We start from the raw sequence: 15,667 nt of genomic DNA on the forward strand, positions 1-15,667 counted from the left end.
CTTACTGGTCTGTTGCTTTAGTTGCCCCTTATTTAGTATATAAATGTTCCCTATGAGAAAGTTGGCTAGGGTGGTGATCACATCATATTCCAGTCCAGAAATTGGACTGAATAGCAGCAGACGCTCTAAGAAACAGAGCAGAGCTAGCAGAGTTACATACCCACAATTTAAAAAACTCTAAATGAACTTAAGTGCCTAGCCCTAAATTTAACTCTTTCATCTTGCTCAAAATAATTTACTGCACATGCATTTGAGGGACACAGCATTCTACTGATCACCACAGAAAGAGGCCCTCAAATGTGACACAGTTGAAGCTTCTTCAGCATTCCTCTCCTTCATTCCTACTTTGAGCCAAATAGCCCAAGTCCCACTCTCAACACCACACAGAAAGCAATGAAGCACAAGTTGCTTTAATCAAGGGGTGAAGTCCTCAATCAGGGGGACCTCACTCAACCTTTGGTGGTGGGGTCTTAGCCTACCCCCCACATGCCCTGAGGCCCCTCAGGAAAGAGGGAGCAGCTGAACAGCAAATTATGGAAAAGACCAGGGATGGGAATGGGGAAACCCAGGTTAAGGAGCAAGAGCAGGGCGCTGACAGGATGGGAGCAAAGCTGAAGGGGGCAGGAAGAGCTTAACCCACATGGTTCTACCTGGGGGTTGGCTGAGGTGGCTGTGCATTGGGCAGAGCGGCACCAGGAGGGTTGAAGATTGAGGGGGGCAGGGGAAGAAGTGCTTAGGAGATGAGGCGACTGTGAAGCTGGTGCAGCTGCTCCTGGGTCAGCACCAGCCGGTGTCGCTGTCCGAGGCCAGCTGCACACGAGAAGGTCACTTTGCCCATGTAGACTGTGTCATCTTGCTGTTCTTCCTTGGCCTTGGTGAGAGGAATAGGACCCAAGGTCAGGGGTTCACTTCAACTGTGGGTCCCTGAAGGGGTCCCTGAGTATTGACACGAATACAACCCTTGGGAGACTGAAGCCTTGAGCTTTTAGGCCATGGTGACCAAATTTTTCAAATTAGAATGGGGGTACATAGTCTGACAAGGGTGTTTTGAGTTCCTACTGTTATCAAAAGTGAAGGGAGAGGGCTGGGGCTGTAGCTCAGTGGCAGAGCACTTGCCTAGCATGTGTGAGGCACTGGATTCGATCCTCAGCACCACATTTAAAAAAATTAAAATTAAATAAAAGCATGCTATCCATCTACTACTATAAAAAAGATTTTAAAAAAAAAAAGTCAAGGGAAGGCTGGTGGTGCATGCCTATATAATCCCAGTGGCTCAAGAGGCTGAGGCAGGAGGATCACAAATTCAAAGCCAGTCTCAGCAATTTAGCGAGACCCTGTCTCTAAATATAATACAAAATAGGGCTGGGGATGTGGCTCAGTTGTTGAGTGCCCCTGGGATCAATACCCAATTCCCCTCCACAAAAAAATCAAGGGAGGTGATATCTGCATGCTAAAACATTAGAATTTTTGGAAGTACTGCAAGCATTTTTGTCTCTTACAAGTAAGATTTGGACTTGTCAGATAAAACAAGGTGTTGGACCTGAGACTCTAGGTCTCTTCAGATTCTTGAGCCCTCCACACTATGCCACCCTCCATCCCATGCTCCCCGCTTACCCTGAGGAAAGCTGTTGAAGGGAAGGTGGCAAAGTCAGTGGGGACTGTGGCTCCAGGACGCTGAGATACTGTTTCCTTGAGGACCTCATCCTGGGGGAGGGAAAACAAGGGTTTATTTAGGGGACCCTCCACAGGCTTACTTAAGACTTCCTGATTTCTGAGACACCAATACCAGGGGAGCAGAAGTCCAGTCCTCTCTATCACAATACTTTGGCTTTCACCTCCAACCCCATCCCCACTCCAGCATCTCTCCTTCCTTTATAGATCCTCATCTTTTAAGACCCAATTCAGTTCCCACTGCCTCTGAGAAGCCATGCCCAACCAATCTACCCTACAACGATCTCAGTTCTGACTGAAACTGCAGACAGAGTCACACACCCTAAAAATGATCCTAACTCGTGCATTCTGTTGATAAATCTTCTGGGGCTGGGGATATAGCTCAGTTGGTACAGTGCTTGCCTTGCATACACAAGGCCCTGGGTTCAATCTCCAGCACCACAAAAAAAAAGAAAGGAAGAAAGGAAGAAAGGAAGAAAGGAAGAAAGGAAGAAAGGAAGAAAGAAAGAAAGAAAGAAAGAAAGAAAGAAAGAAAGAAAAGAAAAGAAAAGAAAAAAATATTTATCTTCTGACAGTTTCCAAGGCAAGAAACTGTATTCCCTTCTACGTTCTTCCCAATGTGACATCTAATGCAAGGCTGGGCCAAGAGGAACTCCAGAAGCACCTGGCTCCACCAAAGAAAGCTCTGAATGAGTGCCATAGGGTAGAGAAGGGCAGGGTATGAACTGACCTTGAGTTTTTCAATGGTGTCACTCAAGGACTTGAGCTGAGCCACTTGTTCCATAAGCTGGGCTGATGGGCTCTTGGCAGCTATAGGAAGGGAAAGCTAGTTAAGCCCACCTAGAACCAGACAGGCAAGTGGTCTGGATTAAGGGTCAGGAGTGTAGGTACTGGACCCTTTCATGGAACAGGCACTTAAAATGGGTGAATCAGGAAAACTGAACACTAAAGCCAAAGGTCACAGATGGAAGAGCCTCTACTGTTCAGGGACTGCCTCGGCTAGGGCTAAATCCCTAGGGATAAGGAGACAGGCATGTTATTCATCTGAGGGGTCAGTAGTACATACCAGGGCTGGTGCGAGTGATATCTACTACATGAGTGCGCGTGCTCAGCTGATTTAAGGTCTCCAGCAGCTGGCTGGTCTTACGGTACAATGCACCAGCTGCTATCTCACCGCCAGGGCCCTCATGGGGTGGAAGGGAAAGCTTTGCAACATGCAGAGGGGGTAAGGCTGCCAAGGATGCCTTCATCTGGGCTCCCTGTGGGGACAAAAACAGTGGCAGTGTTGAGAGGTGCCAGAAAAGCCTCTGCCATCCATCAACAATGGGAGGATATGGTCCACTCTCTACCATAGTCCTCCCTGTGTTTCTCACCTTGAGGATACTGTTCTCATGCTGGAGCTGAGAGATGTGCAGCCTCATGGCAGAGATCTGCTGAAGTAGTAGGGGTGAGTCCTTCACCAGCCCCGGGCCTGGCAAGGACCCTGGAGCCTGTCCAGGAACGACCCCTGTGGATACCATAACAAATGTTCTCAGCCCCAAGTAGAAAGGGCTAAAAACTGGGCCCCATCCCTGCTCTTCCCCTTTCCTCATTCCTTCCCACCTCCAGTCCTGGCTGTCTACAAGGGGAAGCCTTACCCTGCTCCACCAGCCCCAGTTCCCACCAGCCCCAATTCCCACCAGCCCTGATAAGCCCCAGCCACAGTAGGTTTCTACCTCGCTGCTGTTCTTCTGTGTTCAGGATAGCCCATGGGAGAGCAGGAAAAGAGGAGAGAAGAATTAGGTAATTTGGGGGCTTAGAGGACATACCAGAGGAATCCTGGACATGACCTTCAGGAAAACCCTTTTCCTGATGACCTTACTTTCCATATAAGACCCTGCCCCTCTTCTTGGAGTAAGAGTAGATATGTGTAAAAGAAAGCTCAGGGGCAGGAGGCCATCAGTGAGGGTGCAATGTGTGAGAAGAATGGAAAAGTGAATGTCCAGGAGGAAACACATGGGGCATGAAACTGTTCTTGCCTCCCTGCTCCATAATCCATCTCCAAAAACAGCATGGGAAATGCTCCAGAGACCCCAAAGCTCTGCATCCTTAGTGATCTCCAGCCGCAAAGCTTAGATTAAGATTGTGAGTACATTCTCTTGCACCTCAGGTTTCCCTATTGCTCTGAGGCAAAAATTTCATTTTTTTGTTGGTAAATTTCACTAATTCTGAACTAGTGTTTGCTTAAAGAGCCTATGCCAAAATAATACAAGGTGGTAATTCTGAAGACTCCCCACAAAGAACATGGAACTATCTGTATCACAGGAGTCTAATGTCACAAAAGTACTTGGTCATCTCCCAAAATCATGAGGCATCAGTGACAAGGACTTTGATAAGATCAAGACCCTAGGTGAGGTCAGCTGACAAGATAGGAGAACAGGAAAAGTTTAGAACACCTGATGGTTTAATTCCAAAACAAGAAGATTGCCCTCTCTAGGTGAAAAGGTAAGTAAGAAACTGCAAATACAAACACCTATATACCTGCTATCCAGTTGAAGAAATAAAATATTATAAAGGCCCTGTGTATTGTCATATGAATACATGTTCCATTTAAATTTCAAGATAATTTTGTCAATACACCTATATTTTTGATATAGATTATATTCAGTCTATTAACCAATTTGGAGGGCATTTCCACCTTAACAATATTAAGTCTTTTGATCCACGAACTTGGGTTGTTATTTATATCTTCTCTAATATCTTTTAACAATGCTTTATACTCCTTTGTTAAAATTATTCCTAAATTGCCGTTGCCTAGCATGCATGAGGACCTGGGTTAGACTGCCAGCACTATAAATAAATAAATAAAACAGAAAATTAAAAAAAAAGAAAAGAAAAGAAAGAAACTGAAGGGGGAATGAAAATAACAATAGGTTAGGTGAGAACCAAGATGGCAGCAGTCACTTCCCTACCTAGGAAACTGAGAAGACTAGGCCTAGAAGCCAGAAAAACCTCCAGGTAGGGACCCCTGACATTACTGAGTGGGTAGACAAAAGTCAGAACAAAAGTACAAGCAAACTTTGGAGAAATACACAATGGAAGAGATAACCAACATAAAATGAAACCATATGATCTCAGTGGGGAAACAGCACCCAAACAGAGAGAATAAAAAGCAAGCATCAGGGAAGGGCAGACGCCCTAGGAGGGAAGAGTGCAGCTTCTGGAATATAGGGCTGGGACAGAAATACCAAACAGTATATCCAAAAGGGACAGATACTAGAGTCCAACTATTTTTATTATTCTGAATGTCACTTGCTAATGTCCTACTTTGATCACAGACACCTTGCAGGTATCTTTAAGAAAAGAAAAAAAACTTAGTTTCTAACTAGGCAAGCACATTCCTGGATGAACATTCAGGAGAAAGGGGACAGGTGTCATATGGAGGCCAAAGATAAGAGAAAGGATAGTCAGTTTCCTCTGTGTGATTTCTGCCTATCCCACTGTACTTACCGCCAGCAATGCCAGAGACCAGGGTAGCAATGCCTGAGGGAGGGGGCCCCCGGAGCCCCTCAATTGTGCGCTTAGACTGGCTATTCAGCCGTTGCTTTAGCTCTGCCTTCTCTGCCTCCAGCTGGTCGATGTCAGCCTGGAGTGCATCCATCGTTTCCTCAAACTCTCTGTGAAAGAGAATCTGGGTTTGGGTAGTGTCCCTTCCCCATGTCCCCACATGATTTTTCAGTCCTGAAAAGTCCTTGGGGTAGCCCTGCTAGTGAGGAGCCAGGGAAAAGGAAGCACAGGCAAGCACAGGTTTAGGTTGGAGTGATATGATGGAGATGGAATGGAGAAGGGAAATGGGTAAAGTCTCATTAGGAGGGAAAGGGGAAAGGGTTAGGGACAGAGTCTAAACAGAAGGAAAGGTTGGAGGAAACAGGACCCCAGGGAAGGTGCCTGACTTCTCCTTCTTCCGCAGGAGTGCCTGAGTCTCCTCCAGCCGAGTCTGAACTTTTTCAATGCGCTCGTCTGCATCCTTGGCAGCACTGTCCAGCTTCTTCTCCAGGAGGCTCAGCCGCACATTGGCTTCACTCAGCTCCTCTCCCTGGAAAATCAGAGACGTTCAAGTTCCCTAACATCCTCCCCAGGCCCTGGCACCCAGATTAGACCATGAGACAGAAAGCTCCCTGATGGCTACCTGACCGCAAGCCCCCATTTCTCCCCCATAACCTCTAAGCCTTCTCAGTCTGATCTCAGTCTCAATATTTGCAGTTGCCTTGAGTGCCATTATACTTTCTAGCCCCAAAACTCTGAGCATACTCTACCCTCACCTTAATCTTGAGTGATTTCTTCAATTCCTTGATAACTGTCTCTCGATCTTCAAGCTTCAAACCCAGGCCTTCAGCATCTGTGATCTCAGCACGAAGAGCTGCAGCCCGCAGTTCAACTGGAGGAGGCTAAAGGATTGGGTGGGTCAGAGGGTAGAGCACTGAGAGGAGGCCACCAGTATGCTTCTTTCAGAGTGATCCAGTCACAGGGGAAATCTTCTTGCCTTCTAGGCAGGATATTGTTCTTCAGATGCCTTTCTCCTACCTCCCTGCCCTCCCACAACCAGCGGCAGCTCTGCAAGCTGTGCTCCTCTGCACTGCAGCTCCTCCAAAGAAACCTCCACTCACCTTGCTAGGGGGCCGCTCTGCATCATACTCCCCCTCCTGCATGGCTGTGGCCAGCTTGTTCATGGTGCTGATGAGGATGTTACACGACTGGCGCAGACACTCATAGGGGCTGCTGGAGGGGCTCCCATAGATCTGCAGGAGCCAAGGGCAGGAGTGAAAGCCCCACACTGGCCACTAACTCCCCATCCCCTTCTGCCCCGCCATCCAGGCCAACCTGCTCGCTTGCTTTGAAAGCCAACTCCTCCAGTGCAGCCACGGGCAGCCCCTCATTTTCTGCCAGTGGGGCAATGAGCTGGGCGGCAGCAGCTGCCACCTCCTGCAGTACTGCCACCACCCATGTCAAGTGTTTTCTGCAGTCTAGGAGTGTGTCAGATACCTGTGTGAAAAGCTAGAGTCAAGAGCCCATCCTAAGTCCAGCATCAGTTTCTAGCTACCTCAGTTCTGTGCCCTGACCAGGTCAATCTTAACATGTTTGTACCCTCCTGATTTTATTCAGTTTCTTTCCCTTCCCCACTTGCAGCCCTAAACCTGTGGTCCAAAGGCCAGTGCTGCGGGGATCCCAGGAGCATCCGTCCCTGGCATACGCCTTCGGATCTTCTTGCAGAATTGGCGGATATCACTGCATGATGTTTCCAGGTCCCGGAGCAAAAGGGCAATATCTGTAGCCTCCTGTCCACCCTACATGGTAAATAGGAAACGGATGGAAAACCAGGTAAGCCTTAGAACTAGAGGTGAAGCAGTAGGGACTAACAAGAGCTCACACAGATCTAGATGTGTCCTCACCTGCAAGAAGGCACGCAGCCTCCCCACCTCCACGCTCATGCAGTCCAGGGCACTCTGCGTAAACTGTGAGGAGAGAAACAGGTGGTTATCAGCTTTAACAGGAGTTCTTTGCCCCATCATCATCTCTAGGAAGCCCCCATCCTCTAATGACCCCCATACATAAGTGAATCCTCTGTCTTCCCTGATCTGGCTTTGGTGACCTTACCCCAATCTTATTTGACACCCACTGGGGCCTGATCTCTTGATCTGATCCTCCACTTCTGAGCTCTATAGGAGGCTCAACCACTGACCCACACATTTCACCTTAATGTGGTCGGCCAGCTGCATGGTACTTTCCTCGGGCTGTTCGGCAAGATGGATGCTGTACAGGTGCTAGGGAAAGATGACAGAGATAGCCTTTAACAAGTGAAAGTGGGGGAAGTTCTTCCCAAACTATTATTTGAGCCCTGGTCATTATAGAAGTCTCAAGAGGTAGGAGAATTCAAAACCCTCAGGCAGCTGCATCATAAAACAAGTTCAACTAAGAGCAAATTGAGTCCTAAGCAGCCAGCCTGGGACATATAACCCTGAATACACTGGCAAGGGTTCCCATCCGGAGAAAGCTTCCCTCCCTCCTGCCCCAAGCCTGCATATTTTCTACAGACCTGGTAGTACTTGATGGCCTTTGTGAGAGGCTCCACATTGACAGTCTCATCCAGCTGATCCTTGTGCAGCAGTTCAATGAGGAAATCTAAGGAGCGCTCATGGGCACTCATCTCAGGATAGAGGCTGCCCACCTTCTTATACACATCCACATTGCACTGAGAGAGGGCACTAGAGACCAGAGAAGGGCTCTGTGAGGCCAAAGTCTTCCAAGCCATCTCAGTTCCTGTCATTCCTGGACCCATGGTCCTGGAGCAGGAATCAGGAGCCACTTACTGTTCATATCGGTGTAGTGTAGCCTGCAGCAGACTCAGCGAATATACCAGTCCAGCAGCAAAGCTGAGCTGTTCACCTGCAGCTCCTCGAAGCCCAGGCCGCTCTGAACAATTCTCACTTAGTTCAAACTTCTCCTGGGCCTGCTTCCGGATCAGCTCTGCCTATGGGAAGAAGACCAGGGACCTGGAACTCAGAGCAGGGGATGGAGAACACACACTCAGGAATACAGGATACAGCTTAAGAACTATGTGGGGAGCATGGACACACATAGGAAAACAGAACTAGTTCTTAAATAGGCTGGAAGTCTCACTGGGAAGAGGGTAATGATGTGAATATTGGTGCTTGTGAGGATTTTAGGATATAAGAATTAAAGGGCAGTGGGACCAAGCTGACTTAAAGCTGCTGCTCCTGATCTCTTTCCACCTAAAATGCTATCCTGCCAATTATCCCCCTCTTTAGCTCCTAGCCACCTCTGGCTCTCAGCTTAAATGTTATTCCCTCAGTCACAACCTGCCTCATCTAAATCAGATCCTCAACTGTGCTTTCTCAAATACCCTACCTCTCCTTCAAAACACAGAATCTTTAATATATCCATCCTTTGTATCTATAGGGGATTGGCTTTAAAACTTCCCACAAATACAATAATCCACAGATGCTTAAATCTCTCTCATTAAATGGGACAGTATTTGCATCTAATCTATGTGCATCCTCCTCTATACTTCAAATCATCTCTAGATTATTTACAATACCTAATGCAATGTCAATTCTATGTAAATAGTTTTTATATTGTATTTTTCAGGGAATAATGAGAAGAAAAAAAAGTTTGTACATGTACAGTACAGATGCAATTTCTTTCCCAAATATTTTTTTATCTGCAGTTGTTTGAGTTCACAGATGTGGAATCTAAAGATAAGGAGATCAACTGTATATGTTCACCTGTAACTTTGTTGTCTGTGTTCCTCTACTACATTTTTGCTATCTGAACTTGGCATCCTCAATGCTTGGCTCTTAGCAAGTCCAAAAGATTTTTATTGTACATATGACTAACTGGCCATACCTTACAAATGAGACGAGGCATGAGCAGCAGCACCAGAACGCAGTCATGGTCCCCACCTGGCCGAAGGAAGCTGTCAGGCATGAAGGCTGTCAGCAGAGACATGTGCCGATTGGCCTGGGCGACCTCCATCTGTCGCAACTCCATTTCAATTGCCTGTGAAATAGACAGGGAGTTGGACTCTCAGCTAGAGTCTAAAAATCATTAAACCTTGCTTTACCAGGTCCCTTGCTTTTAAGTTAAGCCCAAGCCAGTAGTCTTCTAAACAACCACACAAGAAACCCAGCTCCCCCAGGATTCTGAAGCACAAAGCCCAAACCAGGCTAGCCCACAGTCATGCCTAGGCTGGGCTCCCTAACACCTGGCTTTCAAGCCACCCACTTCCCTGACCTTGGCATGGGCTTTGGTCTCAGCAAACTTGATTTTGAAGTCAAAAGTCTCAGGAGGTGGCTGCTGCTGTCTCTCTACAGATGCTTCCTGCTGGTTTGTCAGTTCCCGATTCACATCCTAGGAGCAGAAAGAGTGAGGGACAGTGGGGTCAAGGTAACCTAGAGTGATGGTAGGAGAACAAGACTTAGGCAGGCACCTGTAGGTGAGCAGTCAGTTGGCGATATTTTTTGATGGTTTGTTGATAGTCTGCAACTGTTTCCTGGGCTGCCTCTACACGCTTCTGGGCCTCACGAACCCGGGCACCTGCCATGTCCAGCTGCTCCCGCAGCTCTAGTTCTGTCTCTCGTGCATTCTCCTGGAGCTCATCATTCATCTCATTCATTGCTTCCTGGAATACAATAAGTAGTTGGGGGAAAGCAAAAACAGGGTTAGAGTAGAAGGTCCAGGACAGGTCATCTTACCACACACCCTGTTCAAAGGTCAGGGGTCATGTGTCAATCTCTCTCTCAGCAAGTCCCTTACAAATACCCTCCATCAGAGTCAGGAATCTGCTCTTCTCTTACCAAGTCCCCTACAGTCTCCCTCAACTCCCGCACTTTCTCTTCCAGATTCAGGTTCCGATCAGTCAGCATCTCCACCATCTCCTCAGCACCCAGAGCAGCATCCACCTGTGTTATGGGGAAGGGGCCGGGAAAATCACTATTTTAAGGTGACTAGAAAGGGGAAGTGGCAACAGAAGAATAAGGTAAAGGGATTCTGGGCAAGGGCTGGGTTTCACAGACCTGCTCCTTGAGCTCATCAATGGTGCTCTCTGCCTGGCTCAGCTCCTCCTGTAGGCGCTCTCGCTGTTGCCGCACAATCTCCAGCTCTTGGTTTTTCTTTTCCATGAGCTTCTGGAGCTTCACATGTTCCTGCTTCTCTGAGGAAGAAAGATCCCGCATCCTGTAGGAAAGAGAGAGGAGAACATGTGTCAGAGTGACCTGCAAGAGGTGCTTTAACACAGTCAGAGGCAGGTGAGTGAAGGCCAGAGCCAAGAATTGAGAAGCCTACCTCACCAGGGCATCCTTTAGGCGGGCATTTTGTTCCTCAAGCTGTTTGAGCTGGTAACTGGATGCAGCCCCATCTGAGCCTGGGGAAGATCATTAATATGTTCAGGCCTGGTCTCACCCCACTACTTGGGCCCCGCAGCTCCTGGCACCTTACCCTATTTCTTCAATCTCAGCCTTTAGTATCTCCTTACCCTTTTCTTCAATCTCAGCCTTTAGTATCTCCAAGTCCGTGGTGAGCTCATCCACACGCTCCTTCAGCGCTTCAACCTCCTGCTGCAGGGACTCAGCCCGTTCTTCAGCCATTTCTTTGTCCAGAGTGGCCATCTCAATGGCATCAGCAGTGTCGGCCATTTCCTCCATATAGCGTTCCTTTGCCTCTAGTGCCTCCTTGGCTTCCTAAGGAGGGGGAAAGGGAGGTGGGGGCAGGAGGAAACAAATGCCCTATGTTGTTCTTTCTCACAAGGTACTCCAGGTTGTAGTTCCAGTCCTGTTTCTAATTCACCTCCTTGGGTCCCTCAGCCTCCCCAGCCATCCCCTCCATCCTGATTCCCACCTTCCGTGCCTCCTTGAGGCGCCGCTGCAAGTCTGCCTGCTGCTCCTGCATTTTGCTCTTCCATTCCTGCACCTGCTCCAGCTGGATCTTATGTTTCTCCAGTTCTTTCAGCTTTGCCTTGTCTTCTGCCCGCTTTAGCCGCAGGGTCTCCAGTTTCTCCTCCAGGTCCCGTACCTGGGCCCTCAATCCCTCTTCCTCCTGCCAAGAAAAGGTACTGCTATCTATACACAGCCCACCCTGCCTCCCCTGAGACTGAGCTGGAACAGAGAAGATGAAAATGTGTGCAAACATAACCCTAATCCCAGAGTCAAAAGCAAGTGGCATACAAGCATTGGAGAGAAAACCATGGTACTATACATACCAGAAAAGTGTGAAGAAAGGGCAGGAGGATGGGATATACTTCTGTGATAGAGTGCTTGCCTTATATGTACAAGGACCTGTGTTCAATTTCAATTCCTGCCTCCCCCCACCCCAAAAAAAAAAGGAAAGAAAGAAAATCGAAAAGAAAGGAAAAGCTTCTTGGCAATAATAAGATACCTCATACACTATGTTCCCACTCTTTCTGATCCAAGCTAGGTCTTCCCCAACCCCAGGAAATTTCTAAGACCCAGCCAGGAATCACAGACCCCTTGGTATCTTGATTCTCCTTTACCTCAATGCTAGTCCTTACCTTGGATGGGGAAGGAAGTGGGGGAGCTGCTCCAGGAGAGGTGAGGGCTGGTGTGGGGATGATGGGTGCTGCCAGTGGAGTCTGAGCCGGGGTGCTGGGCTCACTGCTGCTCAGCTCACCTGCTGATGCTGAGCCAGAGGGGCCCAAAGAGCTACTGGCCCCAGCCACCCCAGTACTGGCTGGGCGAGTGGGCTATTCAGAAAGAGCAGTGGCAGGCCAGAAAGAGAACAGAGGATGGGGGCAGTGAAAGGGAGAGAGACAGCATGTGAGAATATGGCAAGGTTTGGAGACAAAGAAGGGAAAAGACAGAGTATGAAAGCACAATGAGAACAGAGACACAGTGAAGGGGAGAGGGAAAACGACACAGTCAGAAAGCAACATTGACAATGGACAGAGGGAGGAAGGAGGGAGAAAGGATGGGGGAAAACATGAGATTATAAGGTTCCTCCTTTGGCACTAACCCCACATTCCTCCCAGCTCTGGCACTATCCTTTATAGCAGTAGCTCTTACTCCCTAGAACTCTCCTCTGTGACCCGCTTGGGATCGTTCTAGCAATTTCTGAATACTCCCAGTCCCATTCTTGCTCTGGGTCTGTGCCCAATTTCCCCAAGGTGGGGGTGCCTCAATGTCATTCCCAGAGAGAAAGAACAGATTAGAATTTGTTCTGATATTCATGTTCCCAGAGAGGGCTGGGCTAAAAGTGGGGGTTTCAGGCTCTCTACCCTTCTTAGGACCTCCCAACTCTTTAGAAGTCAAGCTAAATTGTACTCCCTTGGTCTATGCCAGGATAGCCTACAAGTAAAAGAACCAAGGTGAAAATTATAGCCCTAGATTCCTCCATGAAACAAAGTACATAAGCTAACCCTCTGTAATCCCCTAAGACAAATGGGTTCTGATCAGGTAACATTACCCAGGTCCCTGTAAGGGCAGAAAACTCAGGAGCCATCCTGAAGCCCCAAGCCCAGCAACAGACAAGCCTTCCCAGTACTCTCCCCAAACTTCCCTTAGTGGGATGACACTCAGAAACCACATGCTACCACGAACACTCCCGATCAAAGGCTTTCAGAGACACATCTCCTTCTCCGACATTTTATACTGTCAAGTTCTTCACTTCTCTTCGGATCCCTCCCCTCAAAACTGGCCAAAGTTACCTTATTAAAGAAAGCCTGTCCTGATTAACCACAACCCCTTCACTTCTCCTTTGTACTCAATTTTCTGGCTCAGAGGACCTTCTAAGAGCTGGAAGTCATTTTCCCAGGGGAGACCTGTCACCAACCCCAGGCCCTTTTGCCCCCTCAAAGAGAACCCATGATACATTGTGATCAAAATTCACTTGCTAGTACACATGCCCACAAACATGCACATGCCTGAAACATTTGTGCACCCTCAGCATTGGCTTGCATGGAGGCCTATTTGTTCTCACCTTGGGCCGCCGAGTTGTGGTCTGGACAGGCAACAGGAGCCAGAGAAGTGGTCAGGAAAGAAAGGATAATGGCAGAAAGACAGACAGCAAAGTGACAGCAATGAGAGCAGAAAAGTAACAGGAATGGGGCTACAGTTAGCCACCACCCCCATCCCATCCCCTTCTCCCTCCAGTGAATCATAGAAATTCCAGAAACCCAAAATTCCTATTCCTCTTGGTTCCTGCTCCCAGTTTTGCCCAACCCTTGCAGGCCTCACCCCTTCAGACACCCTGGAAATCCCAGAGGTCCCTGTGTCCTAGGCTGAGCCACAGGAGACCAAAGGCAGTAGCTGGTGAGAAGGTCTCCAGAGACTAGTCCTTCTGTGCACAATTTCTCCCACTCCAGCCCAGAGTCAGAAGCCCCGCCCAAATATCACTGCAAGGACTTTCCCAGGTCAGGCTCTTTCTTCAACTGCTAGACTCTATAGAGGACTCCCTAGGAACCCAACCCTGCCACCCTCCCGCCATACACACACTATGACAAGAGTGATATAAGCTCAAAAGTAAGAGATCAGATCTCTAAGGCAGAACAACATTGCTGTCTTCCCTCCCCCTCTCCCTAGGACCAGACCCTGCAGCAGTCCATGTCTCTAAGGCAGAGGGCTCAGGTGTCAGGACTATGAATACTGCATTAGCCGAAGCCCAGAGCTCAGCAAAGTAACCCCACCCAGCTGCACGAAAGGTGGGGGTAGGCAGCAGCACAGGAAAACTACTGTCCTAAACCAAATCCAGAAACCCTTTGGGCTATTGCAAAGTTGTAAATGGGTGATTAACACCAATGGGTATTCTTGCTGCTCAGCGTCTCATTGCTGTGGCAAAGAAGGTAATATTTGGCTTGGGCCCTGTTTCCAAGAGACTCTGAGCCCAAGGAGCCTATCCCTACCCCTCTTACCCTGGACTAAGCTTCCAAAGCTGTGGGTCAAAAACTATTCTAGGCCCCCATTGTGCCCTGTTAAAGCCCCCTGAAACAAACCCCGCGGGAGAGGAGATACTGGGAGAATAACCAAGAGTCATTCTAGCAAAGGCTAAGAACGTAAGTAGGCACCAAGACACCTGGCTCTGCTTCTCTAGCTTCTACCACAGGAAACTCTCCCAAAGCTTGTTTGTAGTAGAGGCTACATGAAGCCCAAGCCTGTGAGGCCACTGGGTACAAGGCCTGGAACACAGACTGTCAGTGCCAAAAGCAGGCAGGGTAAGAAGCAAATGCCCAGGGGTGGGGCCCGGTTGTGACACACACCTCACCTCTGCCTCCCTCTTCTTCACCCTCCTCCCCCAACCAGGTAGACAGATGAAGTCAATCAGCCGCCACCCCCACCCCAGCTGCCTGCTGCCATCATCACCCTGGCAACCCGGTAGCAGGACCAGAGCAAGCAAGAGTACCTTTCGGGCTGTCGGTGCCTGTCTCATCATTGCAGAAAACCAAAGAAAGCAAGGAGAGGAAAGAGAAGGAGGGACAGAGGAGGATAGACAAACACAGGGAGGAAGGACAGACGAAGGGAGGGAGGGAGGGAGGGAAAGAGACCGAACAGAGGGAAAGGCGGCGGAGACAGGAGATTAGTGCATCAAATCCCAACAATGCAGCCTTAGCTTCCCCAGGCGGCAGCTTCCTAGCTTCCAAATGGCTGCTGCTGAGACACAGAGGCCCCTGAAGGTGCGCAGTAGGACAACCAGGCTCCAGCAGGCACCAGAGCAGCGCCTGGCCCAGTTCGCCAGCTTAGGCTGATGGCAGCCTCAGTGGCCGCAGCACCAGCTCCACCTGACGTCATGCACCCACCCTCCTCTGCTCCATGGGGGTGGAGCCACTTTTTCACCGTCACCTAGCAACCACCCGGGCCCTGCAGGCTCCGCCTTCTCCTCATGACTGGACACAGTCCTGCGCAGAGCCTGCCTTGCTGCTTCTCCCAAAAAACAGGTTCTGGCTCCGCCCTTCCCTCCCTCTTCCACCCCAGAGGGCTTACTCCAAAACGCTAACCCAGAGGCCATACCAGAAATGGCACTTTATGGAGCCAGGGCATCAGTGGGCAGGGACAGAGGGCCTCCCTTCTCCATGAGTCTCTCAAAATTGCACTCTGCTCCCCTGACTACTCCATTGAGTCTACTTCTCTTATACACACTGGCAACACCCTTGTTTCCCAGGAACACACACCTAGAGCACTCCTCCAGAACTGGTCTTAAGCTCTGAGGAGCACATAGAATGATTAAAGAACTCTAGGTGACATTCCATGTGGGCAGCAGCAGCTCTAATGACAGTGTTGGGCTCCTTTCCAATGGTCCCTTGGTTGTAGTCAGGTTAAAGCCTTTCTCTGAAGGGCTTTCAAGAAAGGTTAGTTATTTTGTGAAAGCATCTTGTGTTCTCCTCTCTCCTCCCACTTAAAGCACTTTTTTGTTCTATCTCTAGTTCTTTCACATGCAGTGAAAGCAAGGACCCTGACTAAGTAACCTGCCTTGAGAGAACCACTGAGGCTAATGA

General features: G+C 48.9%; 1 protein-coding gene across 10 annotated transcripts in view; it reads right to left on the reverse strand.

The window, feature by feature from the left end:
• Positions 1 to 394: 394 nt before the first annotated feature.
• The window catches only part of Dctn1 (dynactin subunit 1), a 30,702-nt gene continuing 15,429 nt past the window's right edge, over positions 395 to 15,667 (reverse strand). For 4 of the 10 annotated variants that reach the window (XM_076833936.1, XM_076833933.1, XM_076833935.1 and 1 more), the window contains 27 exons: positions 14,578 to 14,595; positions 13,159 to 13,179; positions 11,735 to 11,926; positions 11,065 to 11,262; positions 10,703 to 10,907; positions 10,513 to 10,591; positions 10,245 to 10,404; positions 10,026 to 10,130; positions 9,659 to 9,850; positions 9,463 to 9,579; positions 9,076 to 9,228; positions 8,019 to 8,179; positions 7,745 to 7,913; positions 7,404 to 7,472; positions 7,101 to 7,163; positions 6,846 to 6,995; positions 6,532 to 6,693; positions 6,318 to 6,449; positions 5,973 to 6,098; positions 5,604 to 5,746; positions 5,161 to 5,327; positions 3,387 to 3,401; positions 3,045 to 3,178; positions 2,738 to 2,930; positions 2,402 to 2,481; positions 1,615 to 1,704; positions 395 to 871 (listed from right to left, as the gene is read on the reverse strand). In XM_076833936.1, the coding sequence (XP_076690051.1) occupies positions 734 to 871; positions 1,615 to 1,704; positions 2,402 to 2,481; positions 2,738 to 2,930; positions 3,045 to 3,178; positions 3,387 to 3,401; positions 5,161 to 5,327; positions 5,604 to 5,746; positions 5,973 to 6,098; positions 6,318 to 6,449; positions 6,532 to 6,693; positions 6,846 to 6,995; positions 7,101 to 7,163; positions 7,404 to 7,472; positions 7,745 to 7,913; positions 8,019 to 8,179; positions 9,076 to 9,228; positions 9,463 to 9,579; positions 9,659 to 9,850; positions 10,026 to 10,130; positions 10,245 to 10,404; positions 10,513 to 10,591; positions 10,703 to 10,907; positions 11,065 to 11,262; positions 11,735 to 11,926; positions 13,159 to 13,179; positions 14,578 to 14,595 (3,432 nt within the window). In that variant the 3' untranslated portion in view covers positions 395 to 733. The remainder of the gene's footprint in view (positions 872 to 1,614; positions 1,705 to 2,401; positions 2,482 to 2,737; positions 2,931 to 3,044; positions 3,179 to 3,386; positions 3,402 to 5,160; positions 5,328 to 5,603; positions 5,747 to 5,972; positions 6,099 to 6,317; positions 6,450 to 6,531; positions 6,694 to 6,845; positions 6,996 to 7,100; positions 7,164 to 7,403; positions 7,473 to 7,744; positions 7,914 to 8,018; positions 8,180 to 9,075; positions 9,229 to 9,462; positions 9,580 to 9,658; positions 9,851 to 10,025; positions 10,131 to 10,244; positions 10,405 to 10,512; positions 10,592 to 10,702; positions 10,908 to 11,064; positions 11,263 to 11,734; positions 11,927 to 13,158; positions 13,180 to 14,577; positions 14,596 to 15,667) is intronic. The other 6 variants (XM_076833938.1, XM_076833937.1, XM_076833942.1 and 3 more) reach the window with 6 other exon arrangements.

This window comes from Callospermophilus lateralis, chromosome 14 (assembly GCF_048772815.1).
Source record: "Callospermophilus lateralis isolate mCalLat2 chromosome 14, mCalLat2.hap1, whole genome shotgun sequence".
Classification (NCBI taxonomy): domain Eukaryota; kingdom Metazoa; phylum Chordata; class Mammalia; order Rodentia; family Sciuridae; genus Callospermophilus; species Callospermophilus lateralis.